The 16661-nt window shown below is 43.5% G+C and overlaps 1 protein-coding gene across 1 annotated transcript in view; it reads right to left on the reverse strand.

Moving 5' to 3' along the window:
- Nucleotides 1–16661, reverse strand: part of SMAD1 (SMAD family member 1) — a 101364-nt gene that overhangs the window by 59349 nt on the left and 25354 nt on the right. Inside the window, exon 2 of the mRNA XM_068279332.1 lies at nucleotides 1435–1983. Within this exon, the coding sequence (XP_068135433.1) occupies nucleotides 1435–1834 (400 nt within the window). The 5' untranslated portion in view covers nucleotides 1835–1983. The remainder of the gene's footprint in view (nucleotides 1–1434; nucleotides 1984–16661) is intronic.

The raw sequence follows: 16661 nt of genomic DNA on the forward strand, positions 1-16661 counted from the left end.
GCAGGATTAGAATGATAACAACACACCTCACCTCGCTCCAGCGCTATCAGCTTCCTCTCCGCGCATCACCGCTGCCTGTGTCTTAATGCCGAACGGATCGGGTCCCGGCTTGATGACGTCATCAAGCCGGGACCCGATCCGTTCGGCATAATGACACAGGCAGCGGTGATGCACGGAGGGGAGGCTGATCGCACGCTGGAACGAGTGGAGGTATGTTGTTTTCATTCTAATCCTGCATTGCAGCATGGGGGAAGGAGAGGGGGAGGGAGATGCCCAAATAAAAGGGATCGTGCGGGGAGTGGGAGGATCGGACCCCCGGGAGGGAATCCTTAGTGTAGTTAGAGGGAGGGGGGTAAATGAGCCCAGGGGCCTGCCAGCACGCACGCTGGGCTCATTAAAGTGAAGTGACTTATAATAACGTCGTGTGGCTTTCGTGAGCCACTTACAACGACGTGATTATACTGTAGTTAGGATGTGAACTGGTTAATGTAATCTCTTATACTGGGAACACACGTTGCAATTTCCCATGCGATTCGCAGGATCGATTAGATCATTTCCAACATGTTTGATCGGGTTTCGATGGACACAGCCGTCGATTTTGCACATTAAGTATGCAAAAACGACAGCTGTATCCATGGAAACCCGATCAAATATGTTGGAAATAATCGAATCGATCCCGCGGGAAATCGCAACGTGTGTACCCAGCATAAGTGTTCAAATTTGTGTAGAGAATTTGCCTTTTACATCAGTCATCTAGCAAGTGGTGTGAAAAAAAACAATGCCGCCATGTTGGCCAACTGAGAAGTAGTTACTGGTTTTGATCTACAAGCTGACAAAAATCTGAATGGTAGGTGAATTCTCCTCTACCCTCTTTTTCCTTAATCTGCATGCACAGCATACTACTGCACAAGTCAAAGACTTACCTCACATTATGCCTATAGGAATAATGGGCATTATATTCTAAAATTAAGCCGATTCCTTTGGAAACCAGAGACCAATAGTCATGTGACAGGGTTAGTTCTTGACCCCCTCTGGAAAGGGGGTCAAAAACTAACTTTTTTGAAGCAAGCATAACTGAAGAGGTGGTTTCTGGATTGTCAGTAGAAGCCTGCTAAACTAGATCATCTGCTGGTTACTAATCTCCAACCACAGCTCTTGGTTTGGTTCCTATCAATCTAAATCTGAATCTGACTTTACTGACTTTATTTAAGGTCAATGATTTTGTAATATCAAAAACCATGTGGTAAACATTAGCACCTTGTATCTACCAAATATTACATGATATTAGGCTTGAAATTAAAGAATTTTGTTTAACATTTGTATAGCGCTTTTCTCCTTTTGGACTCACAGCATTTAATAATACAAGACCATACGTCAGCATACAGTAGTAAAATGGTTCATACTTTAACAATATGTTTTGGATAGGAAACCTACCAGGACTCTCTACGCGCTTGTAGTGGTAAGGATTAATGCACACTTCTTTCTGTTTAGAGCCAAAAGGATATTCGCAACATTCCAAAGGTTTCAGTTCATGATGGCTCTGCAGATCCGGCCAGCGCCAAACTCGACAGTAAATGACATGCGGGAGGCCCTTTCGGTGTGACACTTGTAACCTGCCATCCAGAGAGCGGGGAATGGTGACACAGTTACTTGGCTGCCCCGGACAGCTCAGGGCTTTCTCCAGCTCTTCCATGGCCCCTTTCTTCTTCTTCAGCTTTTTCACCAGAGCATCCACTGCTTTTTCAGCCCATTTTTCCTCCTCATCTCCCTGTTTCCAGCCAAGCAGCCTTTTCACTGCTGGGCTGGTAAAGGAGAATAAGCTTGTCACGTTCATTGTGACTAGCCTAAATGTCAAATATAACTTGAGAAACGTTCTGGTCCAACCGTATGAAGATATTGGTGTCTTGATCCTTTCGTCTCTGTTAGAAGACCATTAACAAATGCAGGAATCGCAGCCTGGAGTTCCCAGTACACCAACAGCATCTAAAGAGAGCAAAATATGTACATATCAGTTAGGGAGGGGCTGAAATACAGATGTGAGATTTCATCATCTGGCAGCTACAGAGAGCACTGGATATATTGGCGTGTGCACAACATACATCCACAGTGAGAACACCACCCCCTGAGAATGTAGTGACCTGTGCTTACACAAGGTCAGCTTATTCCCGCTATTCCAGCTATTCTTAGTTTCACTTACTTAATCATATCAACTGGCAACATAAAATTTCAGATGCAAGGTGACATTTTACAATCGGATTCTGCAAATGTAGCAAGTTATCAAAGCAATACAAAAATGCCACATGTAATTTCAGAAAGGTTTAATTTCTAACAACCAACAGACATTTGCCGGCCTCCTCAAATACATGAAAGACACCCCTAAGCTGGCAATACACAGCAATTTGTAAAATAGATTTGACATTACAGTATAATCTATTAAATGTGGAATTGAATGGAAATGTATCTATATCTAGGACACTACCAAATTGATATTTGACCAAAATATAAAATGAATTTGATTGGACATGTTTATTCTTTAGAAGATAAATGCCAGCAGGAAGATGGCTGCATACATTTGTACTCTGTTGGGCAATATAATAATTAAAAAAATAAATAAAAAAAGATGCAGAAGATCTCTCCAACAGGGATCTGTTCTTGTTTAATAAGATGAGGCCTTAACTACGTCATGCAAAATTGAGGTTTATAAAGATCCTTTTTGTGCACTATTAGTGCAAATAGGGCATTTATAAACATCCATTCTGCCGAAGAGGACATGCACACACATTTTAACCCTTCAGCCTATGGCATGAAAAAGCCGTTCATCAATCCCTGGGAAAATGTTACATTTTTTTGAAAAGTGCTGTAAGGAAAATCATTTTTGACTTATATTGTAGGCCTATATCCTCCACTTCCTGACCAGAAATAAAGTAAGGGAATCCCTCTAACATTAACAGTGGAAATGGCATTCTTCCCCCCCCCCTTCTAGAGTTAAGCCTTATACACATGCTAGTGGGCCCAGTCTCAGCCAAGATTCTAGCGTGGCACAGATCCTTGAAAAGCGACGAATGAGCACATTGTTTCTCTTCCATACCCCCATCATCAGAAGGCCCTCCATCATGTGCTTAGACATGATACCTCCTCCCCTCAGCATTAAACAGTACACGTCTCTGAGCTGTAGCCAAGTGAGTCTCTACAATGCTTGTGCCTGGAATTTTCACCCTAATGGCCCATACTCACGGGCTGCAAAAGTGGCCTGTCGCCAGCACACGTGAGCGTGTGCGCGACAGCCCGGAGACAGCTCGTCGCCAGTTCCCTCCGCATACACACGTCGAAGGGACCTGGCAACTAATGCGGCAGAAGCTGTCGCTGCTGTTCCTCCCCCCGCCGGAAGTTGATGGTATTCCCTGGGTGTTGCTGTCGCTAGTCCGCATACTCACGCGGACTAGCGACAGCTGCGGCGGAGATGCGGCGGCAACTGTCGCCGGGCGATTGACCGCGCCAATCGCCTGGCGACAGCAGCGACGAGCGACGGTTTGGGGTGCGCACCCGTGCAACGGCTCATACTCACGGGCGACCTGTCGCCGCAACACACGCGCGCCGCGTGTTGCGGCGACATTTGTAGCCCGCGAGTATGGGCCATTAGGGATCAGGTCCTAAACCTTACAGTTAACTGTTATTGTGCGAGAATACCGATTCCAGGCCTGACCAGGTCACGCTTGGTAAAACTAAAATGTTTTGTGCTTTTGTGTATTGAACTGAGCTCTTATATATTTCATCACTGGCTCTTGTATAGGACAGACTGGCTCCTATGGGTTTACATATAACAACATTTCACAACATGGGTATGGAGAATGAGGAGTGAGGTGTGGAAGAGTGTCACATGTTAGTGATACATATATACATACATACATACATACATACAGTACAGACCAAAAGTTTGGACACCTCATTCAAAGTTTTTTTATTTTCATGAGTATGAACATTGTAGATTAACACTGAAGGCATCCGATTCCAAACTATGAATTAACACATGTGGAAGTATAGTAACATAGTCAAAAAGTGTGAAACAACTGCAAATATGTCATTCTAGGTTCTTCAAAGTAGCCACCTTTGGCTTTAATTACTGCTTTGCATCTCTTGATGAGCTTCAAGAGGTAGTCACCTGAAATGATTTTCACTTCATAGGTGTGCCCTGTCAGGTTTAATAAGTGAGATTTCTTGCCTTATAAATGGGGTCGGGACCATCAGTTGCATTGTGGCGAAGTCAGGTGGATACACAGCTGCTAGTCCTACTGAATAGACTGTTAGAATTTGTATTATGGCAAGAAAAAAACAGCTAAGTAAAGAAAAACGAGTGGCCATCATTACTTTAAAGAGAATCTGTACTCTAAAATTCTTACAATAAAAAGCATGCCATTCAATTCATCATGTTCTCCTGGGCCCCTCTGTGCTGTTTCTGCCACTCCCTGCTGCAATCCTGGCTTGTAATTGCCAGTTTTAGGCAGTGTTTACAAACAAAAGACATGGCATGTGATAGGCTGAGAGCAGCTCAGTCTGACTCACACAGAGCCTGCAGGGGGCGTGGAGAGTGTATAGCTTCTAGCCTATCACAAGCAGAACAGCACATTCCTGCCTGAGCCAAAGCAGTCAGATGAAAGAAGATTAGATTATTATAACAGAGATAATACAGCCAGTGTGCAACTAGAAAAGGATGCAGTAATCCAGACCACATTAGAACAGGTATAGGAACAAAGAAATAAGGCTGAAAATTTTGTTACAGAGTTTCTTTAAGAAATGAAGGTCAGTCAGTCTGCAAAACTGGGAAACCGTTGAAAGTGTCCCCAAGTGCAGTCTCGAAAACCATCAAACGCTACAAAGAAACTGGCTCACATGCGGACCACCCCAGTGAAGGAAGACCAAGAGTCACCTCTGCTGCGGAGGATAAGTTCATCCGAGTCACCAGCCTCAGAAATCGCAGGTTAACAGCAGCTCAGATTAGAGACCTGGTCAATGCCACACAGTTTTAGCAGCAGACATCTCTAGAACAACTGTTAAGAGGAGACTGTGAATCAGGCCTTCATGGTAGAATATCTGCAAAGAAACCACTGCTAAGGACAGGCAACAAGCAGAAGAGACTTGTTTGGGCTAAAGAACACAAGGAATGGACATTAGACCAGTGGAAATCTGTGCTTTGGTCTGATGAGTCCATTTTGGTTCCAACATACCGCGTTCTTGTGCGACGCAGAAAAGGTGAACGGATGGTCTCTACATGCCTGGTTCCCACCGTGAAGCATGGAGGAGGTGTGATGGTATGGGGGTGCTTTGCTGGTGACACTGTTGGGGATATATTCAAAATTGAAGGCATACTGAACCAGCATGGCTACCAGGGCATCTTGCAGTGGCATGCTATTCCATCCGGTTTGCGTTTAGTTGGACCATCATTTTTCAACAGGACAAAGGCTTCAATTCATCAAGCATTACCGCATTCGGTAATGCTGAAAACAGCTGACTTAACGAAGCACTTTAGAAAATGTTAATTCATCAAAGCTGTTACCGAATGAGAAGCTGAAATGACACAGCAATGAGATAAATTACCGACATGTGCTCAACAAATGTTAATTCATCAAGGTTCCCACATTCGCTAACACATTCGGTGTTTATCTCAAGCTCTCCCCTTTCGTTACAGGCTTCGAAAGCCTTCTGTGTGAATGTTTTCATGATTAGCAGGAGCAGGCAGCCAATAGAAACAGCCCCTGTTCTCCTGCAAGTGCCGCTGATAGGTGTCACAGGCTTCTCCACACAAGCTTTCAGACCCCCCAGGCAGTGAGCAGAGAGAACGGGTCAAAATATATCCCAGGATTCCCTTCGGTGGTGTAACCCTTTCAGGCCCTGTTTGATAATGCAAAGATGCTGGTGGTGAAATCACCAAGCATGGCATTTGTAATGTCTCCAGGAAGTTCATCTACGATTCTACGTTGTGGCAAATAAGTAAAATGTTAAGAAACACTGATGGACAGATTCAGAGCAGCAGAGGCAGTATAAGTAACAGTAAATATAACACATGTTTACATGTAAAGGGATGTCTGGATGCCTTCTATTGTTATCAGCTTGTAACAACACAGAGACATTCCAAGCTGCTCTGCACCACTCTGCTGTTATCGAACAGCCTTTGATGAATTGAAGCCTAGTAGTTTGGTAACTTAACGAACCTCTACCACACATGGGAAAATATTGATAAATTAGCACAGTGAAGTGTAAAATACCGAATGCGGTATTTTAAGGACTGGGGTTTTGTTATCGAACACCCTTTGATGAATTGAAGCCAAAGACCCCAAATACACCTCCAGGCTGCAGCCCTGGAGCCCGGAGCAGAGCAGAAGACAGCGGAGACCGGGGGAGTCGCGCCGGCCAGAACAGGTAATGTATAGCGTCGGTCGTTGGGCATTCGAACGCCGCTATCGACACACTCCTGACCTGCCGGCGACCGAGAAAAACCTTCCGCATGGACGGATCGACGGGAAAGATTGATTTCGGACGGAAATCGATCATTCTGTCAGCGTTCGCGCAACGATTTCACAGCAGATTCGATCACAGTAATCGAATCTGCTGTATATCGGCGGGAAAATAGTTAGGTGTATGGGCCCCTTAAGTTTGAAGAAAAGGGACATTTTGTCAATCCAATCTTCCAAAGCCAGAGGGGTAAATTATCTCATGTTGTTATTATGATCCTGGCAAACAGAGCTCACATTTTAACTAAAAATTGGACTTCCTTATCCGATCGACCAATATGGTATGCACTAATCAGAAATAGTGTGTGTAATAGGGGCCCAGTCCCTGGTCATACGCAAATTAGGCCACTTTTTAACAACCTAAAAATGTGTGTGTATGTACGTACGTACATTGTGATTGGTTTCATGCTGAAATCGATTCACAATCTGTTTGCAGTAAAGGCAGCCATACGATCCCTCTATGATCAGATTCGATCAGAGAAGGATCTATCTTTTGGTTGATCTGATGGCAAAACGACCAATGTATTAAGACCTGAGAGATAGAGGAGGGAACAATTTCCACCCAGATAATGGAACAGCAGTGTTAATAATTAGCTGTTGTGAGTCAGGCACAATATCACATAAGGGGGGGATGGGGATGGGAAAAGTTGGGTTGATTGAGCGATAGTCTCAATGGAGTAAAGGCCCATACACGTCGGATTTTAGCGAACGACCAGTCGTTTGAACGTTCCGTCGTTCGGGCGTTTTCGCGTCAAATCCGACGTGTGTACAGACTATCGTTCGGGTGATAAGACTGGTTACCAACGATCCGCCGGGCGGATCGCTGGTAACCAGTCTTATCACCCGAACGATAGTCTGTACACACGTCGGATTTGACGCGAAAACGTCCGAACGACGGAACGTTCAAACGACGGGTCGTTCGCTAAAATCCGACGTGTGTATGGGCCTTTAAGGTATTCCAAAGATTATAATTGATTTGGGCTGTTGTAAAGGGCTCGTTTGTTTTTTCCTCCTGCAAGAATTAGAATTGTGCTAGTCAAGTCACACAATAGAAGGTTCTGGCACACCCTCAAGTCCAAAGAAGGGTTCCCGGCTCACCCTGGCCAAAAAATGCACAAGACAAACTGTCACAGCCGGAAACCCTGTAGTGCAAGACCAAAGAAGGGTTCCCGGGTCAACCCTAGTAAAGAGGGTAGTTGTCCCCTCCCAGAGGCATAACTAGAAGTCACTGGGCCCCCCTGCAAATAAACAAAACAAAACAAAACAAAAAAAGTTGCAGGGACCCTCTGGGCTTCTCCCCACTACAGGCCCCCCTGCGCCTGCATCCCCTGCAGGGGTGACTGCTACGCCACTGCCCTCTCCCCTTCCCAAACTAGGATTCAAACTATAACCTATCCAAAGAGGTTTCCAATAAAGCCCACATTTCGTTGGGTACAACAGAGGCAACTTGGACAAGGAACAAAAACTACTTAGCTGCACTAAGCCACTGTAACCACTACTACAAACCTATATTACATTGGCATTGATTATTAAACATTTCTTTCAATGTAGATCAATGGATGCTAGAGAATATCTCAACACTGACATCCCCAACAGGTATCTATGTGATTAAACTCCTCAGCTTTCATCTATGAGGAAAACTGTACTGGGTCCTTTAAATTCTTTAGGAAAAAAGCCACACCATACATTCCCCCTGTATAAGAAAACCTGGCAGGCCACAAGGGGTGGAGAAATGGCCTTTGTCTAGCTCAGGCCATCCCTAACACCAAACCTAAATAATGGAGGAAGTGCTTGTTTAAAAAACACAAAAGAACAAAATTCCTTATTCTTCCCAGTGGAGGGGTTCAACAATTGGGCGTGTGGTGTGGGACTGCGTGTTGCTCTGCAAAAGGATACAGCTTGGAAAGATGTTTCCTTTGATGCCTGAGAGCAGTATGGATGCCTTTCCGCTGCACAGGGCCCTGATTAAATTATGCAATTAGAGCTGAGTAGACAGATCTATATATAGAGGCTATCCTGCTTTTGTGCTGCTCAACATACACACCCACACAGATGTGCATATCTGGTTAAATACTAAAAACGCAGCACCTGTTTTCCACAGACAGTTCAAAAAGTCAGAGAGGGAGGAGGCAAAACATGTACACTATGCGTGCAGGAAAACAAGGGTGGGGGGCTTTCCATTTCATTCTGGACTGTCCTGTTTAATACAAGGTTCTTTCCACATGAGATGGATGTCTGCTTGTTAGCATTAAATGATAATACACAGATGGGATTCTTACATAAACATTTCAATGCAGATGAGTAAAATAGGCAGAGATAAAGATGTCATCGGGGAGAGCCCAGAATGACACTGTACTAAAGCCTGAACTATATTCTCACCATTGTACTCATTTCATGTAGCACTAACATCTTGATCCCCCCCACCCCTCCCAAATTAATCAAATAGTCCCTAGGTTCTCAAAGTGTGGTACTCGTACCCCAGGGGGTACTTCTGATGGTTACAGGGGGTACTAGTGTTTGATATACTTAACCCAGAACAACAAATTTAGAGTTTTAGAAAATCATAAATCTTAAACATCAAATTAGTATTTTAACTAATTAAAAGCTATTAATAGTAAATGCTTGTAAATTTAGAATTATGTACTACGATTAAATATATATTTGTCAAGGGGTACTTGCGATAGTGTTGTACTATGTTAGGGGGTACTTGGTGAGTACAGGGTTTTAAATAGGCTACATGCCAATAAAATGTTGAGAAACGCTGAAATAGTCAACCGGCATGCTTTTTTGAAGCACCAATTTTCATCCAATTCAATAAAATTAGTAAATTGGGTTACCGCGAAAGCCACAAAATCGAGAGCTGTATGGTAACCTTTATGCTTGATACACACTGTGCATTCCCAGACTATTTCCCGCTCGATTCCCATCGATTCATTTCCAACATGTCCGATTTGCATTTCGATGGATTGTTAGGGCGATTTGGCATACTTTACATGTGAATCGACCTAACGATCCATCGAAATGCAAATCGGACATGTTGGAAATAAACAAATCGACGGGAATAGAGCGGGAAATCGAGTGCGGGAACGCACCATGTGTATCCAGCAATAGACTCCCCTCAAGTAACCATCCCAAAACATTTCGCACAGTTTCTATAGGACTAAACTGATTAGGTTAACTAATCGTTAGCTCTCTGAAGTGCTGAAACCGTTTGCAGACGCTTCATAAAGAAAATGCAGCTGTCCAGCCCTCTCTGTAGATAACACTGTATTGTTGGAGTAGAGTAAAAACAGTAGAAATACACCTAATTATTGATCAGAGCCTCACAGGTACATATAGTACCATAGCACAAAGTGCATACATACAGTAGATGGAACTTGGCCGAGGTAAGAGTTTGAACGTGTGTACAGGTAAAAAAGTCACCCAGCACACTTATCACCTCTCCAAACAGAAGTAGCTTGTTTGTGCGCTATACCTCCTTCCCCCCTCCATAGCAACAGACAAGTCACTCTTCTATAGCAGGGCCTATCAATCCTGACTTCAAGTACCATCAACAGTGCAACAGAGCAATGTAATCCACTCTGCTGAGACACTAATTGCTCCACCTGTGATTGTTTATGGTTTAATGCAAGACAAAAACGGTTGGTGGGTTTTGAGGACAGGGTTGGGAAGCCCCGTTTCACAGTACCAGCTCTGCAATGAACCTAATGCTGGGAATACACCATTAGATTTTGTGTTAGATGGTTCGATAGATAATTTCCGACACGTTCAATCATTTTCCTGATCGATTTCTCATAGAAGTGAATGGAAATTGATAAGAAAATCGATCAGAAATTAGATGGGAGTTGTAGTGGAACATCTCACACTGCATAGGAAAGCCTCTTTCAGACAGGCAAGTGACAGGTGGCAAAGTCACAGCTTGTCAGCTGCTCTCCTGCACTGGCGAGGCACCTGCTTGTTAGCACTCAGCTCCAACGCTGAACAGGCACTCTCTACCCCCCACCCCCCCTGGAGTCACATGTGAGCAAGGCCACAGCCATGCTTAGACGCAACATGTCGCAGTCCTCCGCCTCCAGGTAACACCACCGTGTGTCAAGCACTGACACGCGTTGTGTAACACCCGTTGCCATTTAGCTGCATATCATTTGCACTCATAGGTGGCAGACAGGAGACTAAATTGCTGGGCAAGTTCAGTTCAGTCGTCCTGCTGAAAGAAGCCTAAGAGAGGAGGGTGGGACTCGAAGCATATAAGTTTATGAGAAAATGAAAAGTGTAGTAATGGTAAATGGCACTTCCATGGACTTTACCATTCTTACTTTCAAAATTTTAAATCCTGCAAATCTAAAGGTGTGTTCACACGCACAAAGACTGACATATGCAAGGACTGTACCCCACAGACGACAGTTCAGTGCCTTGCAACATGTCTGGTTGCTATGGAGGGAGAAGAGGCTTGGAAAGAGGGGTAAAAGCATGGCATACAACAATGCTTCCTGCAAGTACAGGAACAATGGGCTCAGGAATTCTAAAATGTTTATGCAAAGTCGATAGGACATCTGCAGATACTCATCCTGGACAGGTTTGAATGGCCACTCCCTAAGTGAAAAGTGGAAACCACAACTATGTCAGTGTGACATGAAATCAGGTTCATTCAGCTCCGAAAGACATAACACCCTTTTAAAAACTTTTCATCACTCTTATCAGGAGTATATATTCAGCTAGTTAGCAGTGTTCTGGCTTTTATTTAGTGTTTTGGAGAGCAGCTGCTGCATTTGACAGCTAGAACCACTGCCTAATCCGCATAGATAAAGCACTCATTTCTAAACACTTGAAATGAAATAAGGGAAGACAGGCATGTTCTAATAGACTTGGCAATATATGCACCCATATTTATCTCATACCACGTCAGTACAGGTACATTTTAACTAGGCCTAAGTCCAGATACTTCTATGCTAGGCAACAGTGTGCTCTGCTGATGGTGTACACAAGGATCCAAACCACCAACTAAATTTACACGTATTTGAAAGCGTTGAGTATTGGGGAGAAAAAAAAAAAAAAGTTCCAGCTCACTAAAGTTTTTTTTTCAATATGAATATAATTAGCATGAATTATACCATGTGTTTTGAGATCCTAATTTTGGTTAGATGGGTTTACATGCCCATTTTGATACATTGCCACAATTCCAAAGTGGTGTTCTAATTCTACTACTTCTGGTAACCAAATACTTCAGAAATAAAACATTATGCCCAGGGCTGTGGTGTTAGAGTTGGAGTCTGTTTTCATAAGCGGAGGGGTAGGGAGTCTGAGTCGGACGATTTTTGTACCAAATCCACAGTCCTGGTAAGTATTAAGGCTCGTACACACGTCCAACATGCACACAACCACACGACCCGACGAACCCCACGCCTAGACAGCTAAACACCCATCTCAGTTTCCCCGCGCGATTTGCCTAAGGGGAAACTGTGGATTCGGAGCGGTTTCTGCTCCAGTGGAAACGGGCCCTTAGACTAAGGAGTTGGAGATGAGTCATTTTGGTTACCTGGAGTCAGGGCTGTGGAGTCATTACAAAAATCATCCGACTCATCAGTTTATGAAACTACCAACTCCAATTCCAGGTACCCAAAATGGCTCCCGGGGGGGGGGGGGGGGGGGGGGGTGAAAAATCACTCTGTTCTAGCGTTTTTAAAGCCATTTCCCTCTTTCCCTATGCTTAACCGCCTCGAAAATGCTTCAGGGCCAGTGTTTGGGGAGGGGGAATCTCATCGCTCTGGAGTGATCCATTCCATACAAAAACATTAGCCAAGCGTTTTTCAAAGTGCTAGTGTTTTTTTTTTTTTTTTTTTGTTTTTTTTTTAAAGTGCTCAAAAGCACTCTTGGTGGGCAGCCACCCTAGAAGCCTGCACACCTACAAGTACTGCATGACAATACAAATTTAAACGTATTACTACAATATACTTATACACAGCTAAAAAAAGTGGACTGTGATTGACCTAGATATACTTGCATAGGACATTTATTCAGGCCTAAGGCCCCGTTCACATCACAAATGCGGACGGCCACGCGTGCGGACCGCAACGCGTACGAACGCACGCCATCCGCGTTTGTGTGCGTTGCGTGGCTGATCCCATCACTGAAAAGTGAATGGGACAGCCGCGCGTTTTTACAACAGGTCCGGAACGCATGCAGTGTAAACATCAGACAGTGCACTCTATGCACTGTCTGATGTTGTTCGTGTCTGTCTCCTGCATGCGTTTCCAAAACGCGGCTGGAAACGCGTGCAGTGTGAACGGGGCCTAAAAAAGTCAAAATGCAAAGGGCTCTCACATACACATTAGCATAAAATACATCACTGATGTTGGGCTTCTTCCAGCCCCTAGTAGCTATGTCAGTCTCTCGCTGCATCTCCGGTCCTCTTCGCTGTGCCGATGGACGCCCATAAAGTGCGGTGACATGCCGGCAGGGTCGGGTTCTTCTGCGCGGGCACTCATTCCTGCGTGTCGTCATCTGTCTGCACAGTATTGCGTAAGTGCAGTACGTGCCAGATGACGTAGATGAGCGTGCAGGAATGTCAGTGCAGGCGCAGCAGAGCCGACCCCGCTGGCGGGTTGCGACCATCATGAGTGGCCAGCAAGACAGCGAGGAGGACAGAGTCTGCAGCAAGGGACTAGAACAACTGCTAGGAGCTGGAAGTAGCTCCAGGTGAGTAAGAAAATAGATTAGATCTTACACCTCGTGAGTCCTTTAAAGAATCAGAGGAATGGGCCAAAATTTTAAAGTTTTTTTTTTGTTTTTTTGTTTATGCACTTAATACAATGACTGCAAGGCAGAAATTTACTGTAACCGTCATGAAGGGTTAAGCAGAGTCACAGTGATTTATTGCAGGATGTCCTGTACACCACAGGAGTGAGTCCTGCTCTGTGCAGCCATCCACAACTTAACTCTATTGGCTTCCAAAATAGGACTTTATCATAATGCTATAAACCATTCATACAGCACCAAATACTGTACGATTAACGTGTATCTTTTTTTGCAGTCAATAACATAACTATGTACTACCACATGTACAATAAGAAGACTGCCACAAACCTATCAGTTTTTATGTACTGTACAAGCATACTCTGAGGCTGGATTCACAGTGGTCAGATGAACTGCAATGGAGTTGTGCAGTGAGTCAGAATATCGCGATCAGTTACAACGCAGTACTGTGAACAGGCCCATAGTATTATATGGGCAGCGAGTTTATATGCAAAATTTTTCTGCAATGCTTCTGACCATTGAACAGGGACTCAAGCTAAAAGACACCAAACTATGCTATAGGGGCACTTTTGTAGTGTTCAAAGACACGCAGGGTTTCCTGCAGAGGTCGGCATCTGCAACGGAGGGGACTCAGACACCGGAGCTGTGGTAAGGGACAGATCAGCTGCGAGGCAGGGGCTGGAGGAAGCCCCAAGTAAGCAGATCTTGTTTTTGTTTTGTTTTTAAGAGGGTACATTGAAGCCATGATAATTGTTGCTAGTCTTTCAAAAATAATAGCAACAAAAAGACAAATCCACGGCACCACCAGTAAAATGTGTTCTTATAGTGCAGGAGTCAGGAACCTTTTTGAATGAGCGAGCCATAAACGTCACATATTTTCAAATGTAATTCCGTGAGAGAGATACAATATGTTTCAAGCTGGGACAGTGCACATGCACAGCAGAGGCCTCACGTCCCTGATGCCATGGTAATGTGTATACAGTTGATCCTCCGGGCAGCGTAAGTGTCAGGCACGTTTTCAGGTTCTCTTGGGTTTCAGCAACATCAGCAATTTCCCCGAGAATCAGACAGGAGAAATACCGACTAATAGCTTGTTCAATTAGCTAGTTGACTTGGGGGTTGATTCACTTTGTAGGACGAGATCCCTGCACTTTGGCCCACTAGGCTGCTTGTCAAGTGACAGACAGCCTATTGGGCCAATAAAAGTGCCAGGATCTCATCCTACAAAGTCACTGGACCTGGCAGGATCCAGGGTGGGACAATTGGAGTGGCTGTTATTTTTGGGGGGAATAAGTAGTGCACACCACAGCAGTATCGTGCCTACTTTGAGAATTTTACGTGCACTGTCACACTAAGCTGCACTGCTTGAGCAGTGTAGCTTAGTGAATCAACCACCCAACTGTGAGCCAGATGTAGCCATCAAAAGTCAGATTTAGCTCCCAAGCCATAGGTTCCCTACCCGTTATAGAGTGTCAATGAGATGCCATTTTTTTCCGACCTGCATGTAGATTATGTCAGTTTGAAAATGAGACAAGATCCCCTAAAACTGCAACTGACTAGCTGCAAACTTTAGCAGGCAAGTCAGACCATCCCTACCAATGCTATGGTCCATATGCAATTTTTTTCTCCTGAGTTTTATCTTAAGAGATCATTCTCAATTTTTTTTTTAAAATAACATTTCAGCACTTTGCAAATGAAAAAGTATCAAAAAGTAGATGAAAACATACTGGAAAAATTATTCTGAGTATTTTCTTGCTTGCTGGTGGTTTTAAAAGCATTTTATTTACAAGGTGTGAAAATATCACCCAGGAGAAAACGGTAATTGTATATTGGCCTAGATGTCTATAATCCACAATAGCACCTTTCTAAGCACAAATATCCATCCCATCACCAGCTTTTTAACAAAGCATATCATCCGTTTATGGTGGCTTTTTCAGCAGTCTTGGCCATCACTATTATTATTATTATTATTATTATTTAGTATTTATATAGCGCCGACATATTACGCAGCGCTGTACAGTGTATATATATATATATATATATATACCTTGTCACTAACTGTCCCTCAAAGGAGCTCACAGTCTAATTCCTACCATTGCCATATGTCTATATTATGTAGTGTAGGGCCAATTTTTAGAGGGAGCCAATTAACTTATCTGTATGTTTTTGGAATGTGGGAGGAAACCGGGGTGCCCGGAGGAAACCCACGCAGACACGGAGAGAACATACAAACTCTTTGCAGATAGTGCCCTGGCTGGGATTCGAACCGGGGACCCAGCGCTGCAAGGCGAGAGAGCTAACCCCTACGCCACACTATCAAAAGGATGCTTAACCCATTCGCGTTCCGTCGTTTTCACGTGAGAAATGTTCACCTCCCATTCATTAGCCTATAACTTTATCACTACTTATCACAATGAACTGATCTATATCTTGTTTTTTCCGCCACCAATTAGGTTTTCTTTGGGGGGTACATTTTGCTAAGAGCCACTTTACTGTAAATGCATTTTAACAGGAAGAATAAGAAAAAAATAGAAACATTCATTATTTCTCAGTTTTCAGCCATTATAGTTTTAAAATAATACATGCCTCCATAATTAAAACTCACGTATTGTATTTGCCCATATGTCCCGGTTATTACACCGTTAAAATTATGTCCCTATCACAATGTATGGCGACAATATTTTATTTGGAAATAAAGGTGCATTTTTTCCATTTTGCATCTATCACTATTTACAAGTTTAAAATAAAAAAAAAACAGAAATATTTCATCTTTACATTGATATTTAAAAAGTTTAGACCCTTAGGTAAATATTTACATTTTTTTTTTATTGTAATGGTTTTTTTTTTTTATAGTAAACATTTTATTTGGGTAGTTTTGGGAGGGTGGGAGGTAAACAATAGATTTGTAATGTAAATGTGTGTTAATTTTTATTTTTTTTTTACTTTCAGTTGTAGTATTCCTTTTTGGCCACAAGATGGCAGCCATGAGTTTACATGACGTCACTCTAAGCGTAACACACGCTTAGAGTGACGCATCGGGGTGGGAACAGCCAGAAAAAGCACAGCTTCCAAGAGAAGCTGTCGCTTTTTCAGCGGGGGAGAGGAATCAGTGATCGGGCTACATAGCCCGATACATTGATTCCGTGGCTACCGAATCCGCGGCCGGGAGTGCGCACCCGCGATCGGCCACGGGAGCGCGCGGTAGCGCGCATGGTTCCTGGACGTAGTTTCTACGTCCAGGAACCAAAATAGGTTTAAGTGTAACTATCAGGCATAAAATCAATTATTTTTTTATCTGGTAAACAAGTAATAAGGATGGTAACCAGGCAATCCAAAAGTGTAAGAAAAAAAAAAAAAAAAAAAAAAAAAAAAAAAATCACTATTACTTTTCTTGTTGATAAA

The sequence above is a fragment of the Hyperolius riggenbachi genome, chromosome 1 (assembly GCF_040937935.1).
Source record: "Hyperolius riggenbachi isolate aHypRig1 chromosome 1, aHypRig1.pri, whole genome shotgun sequence".
NCBI lineage: Eukaryota > Metazoa > Chordata > Amphibia > Anura > Hyperoliidae > Hyperolius > Hyperolius riggenbachi.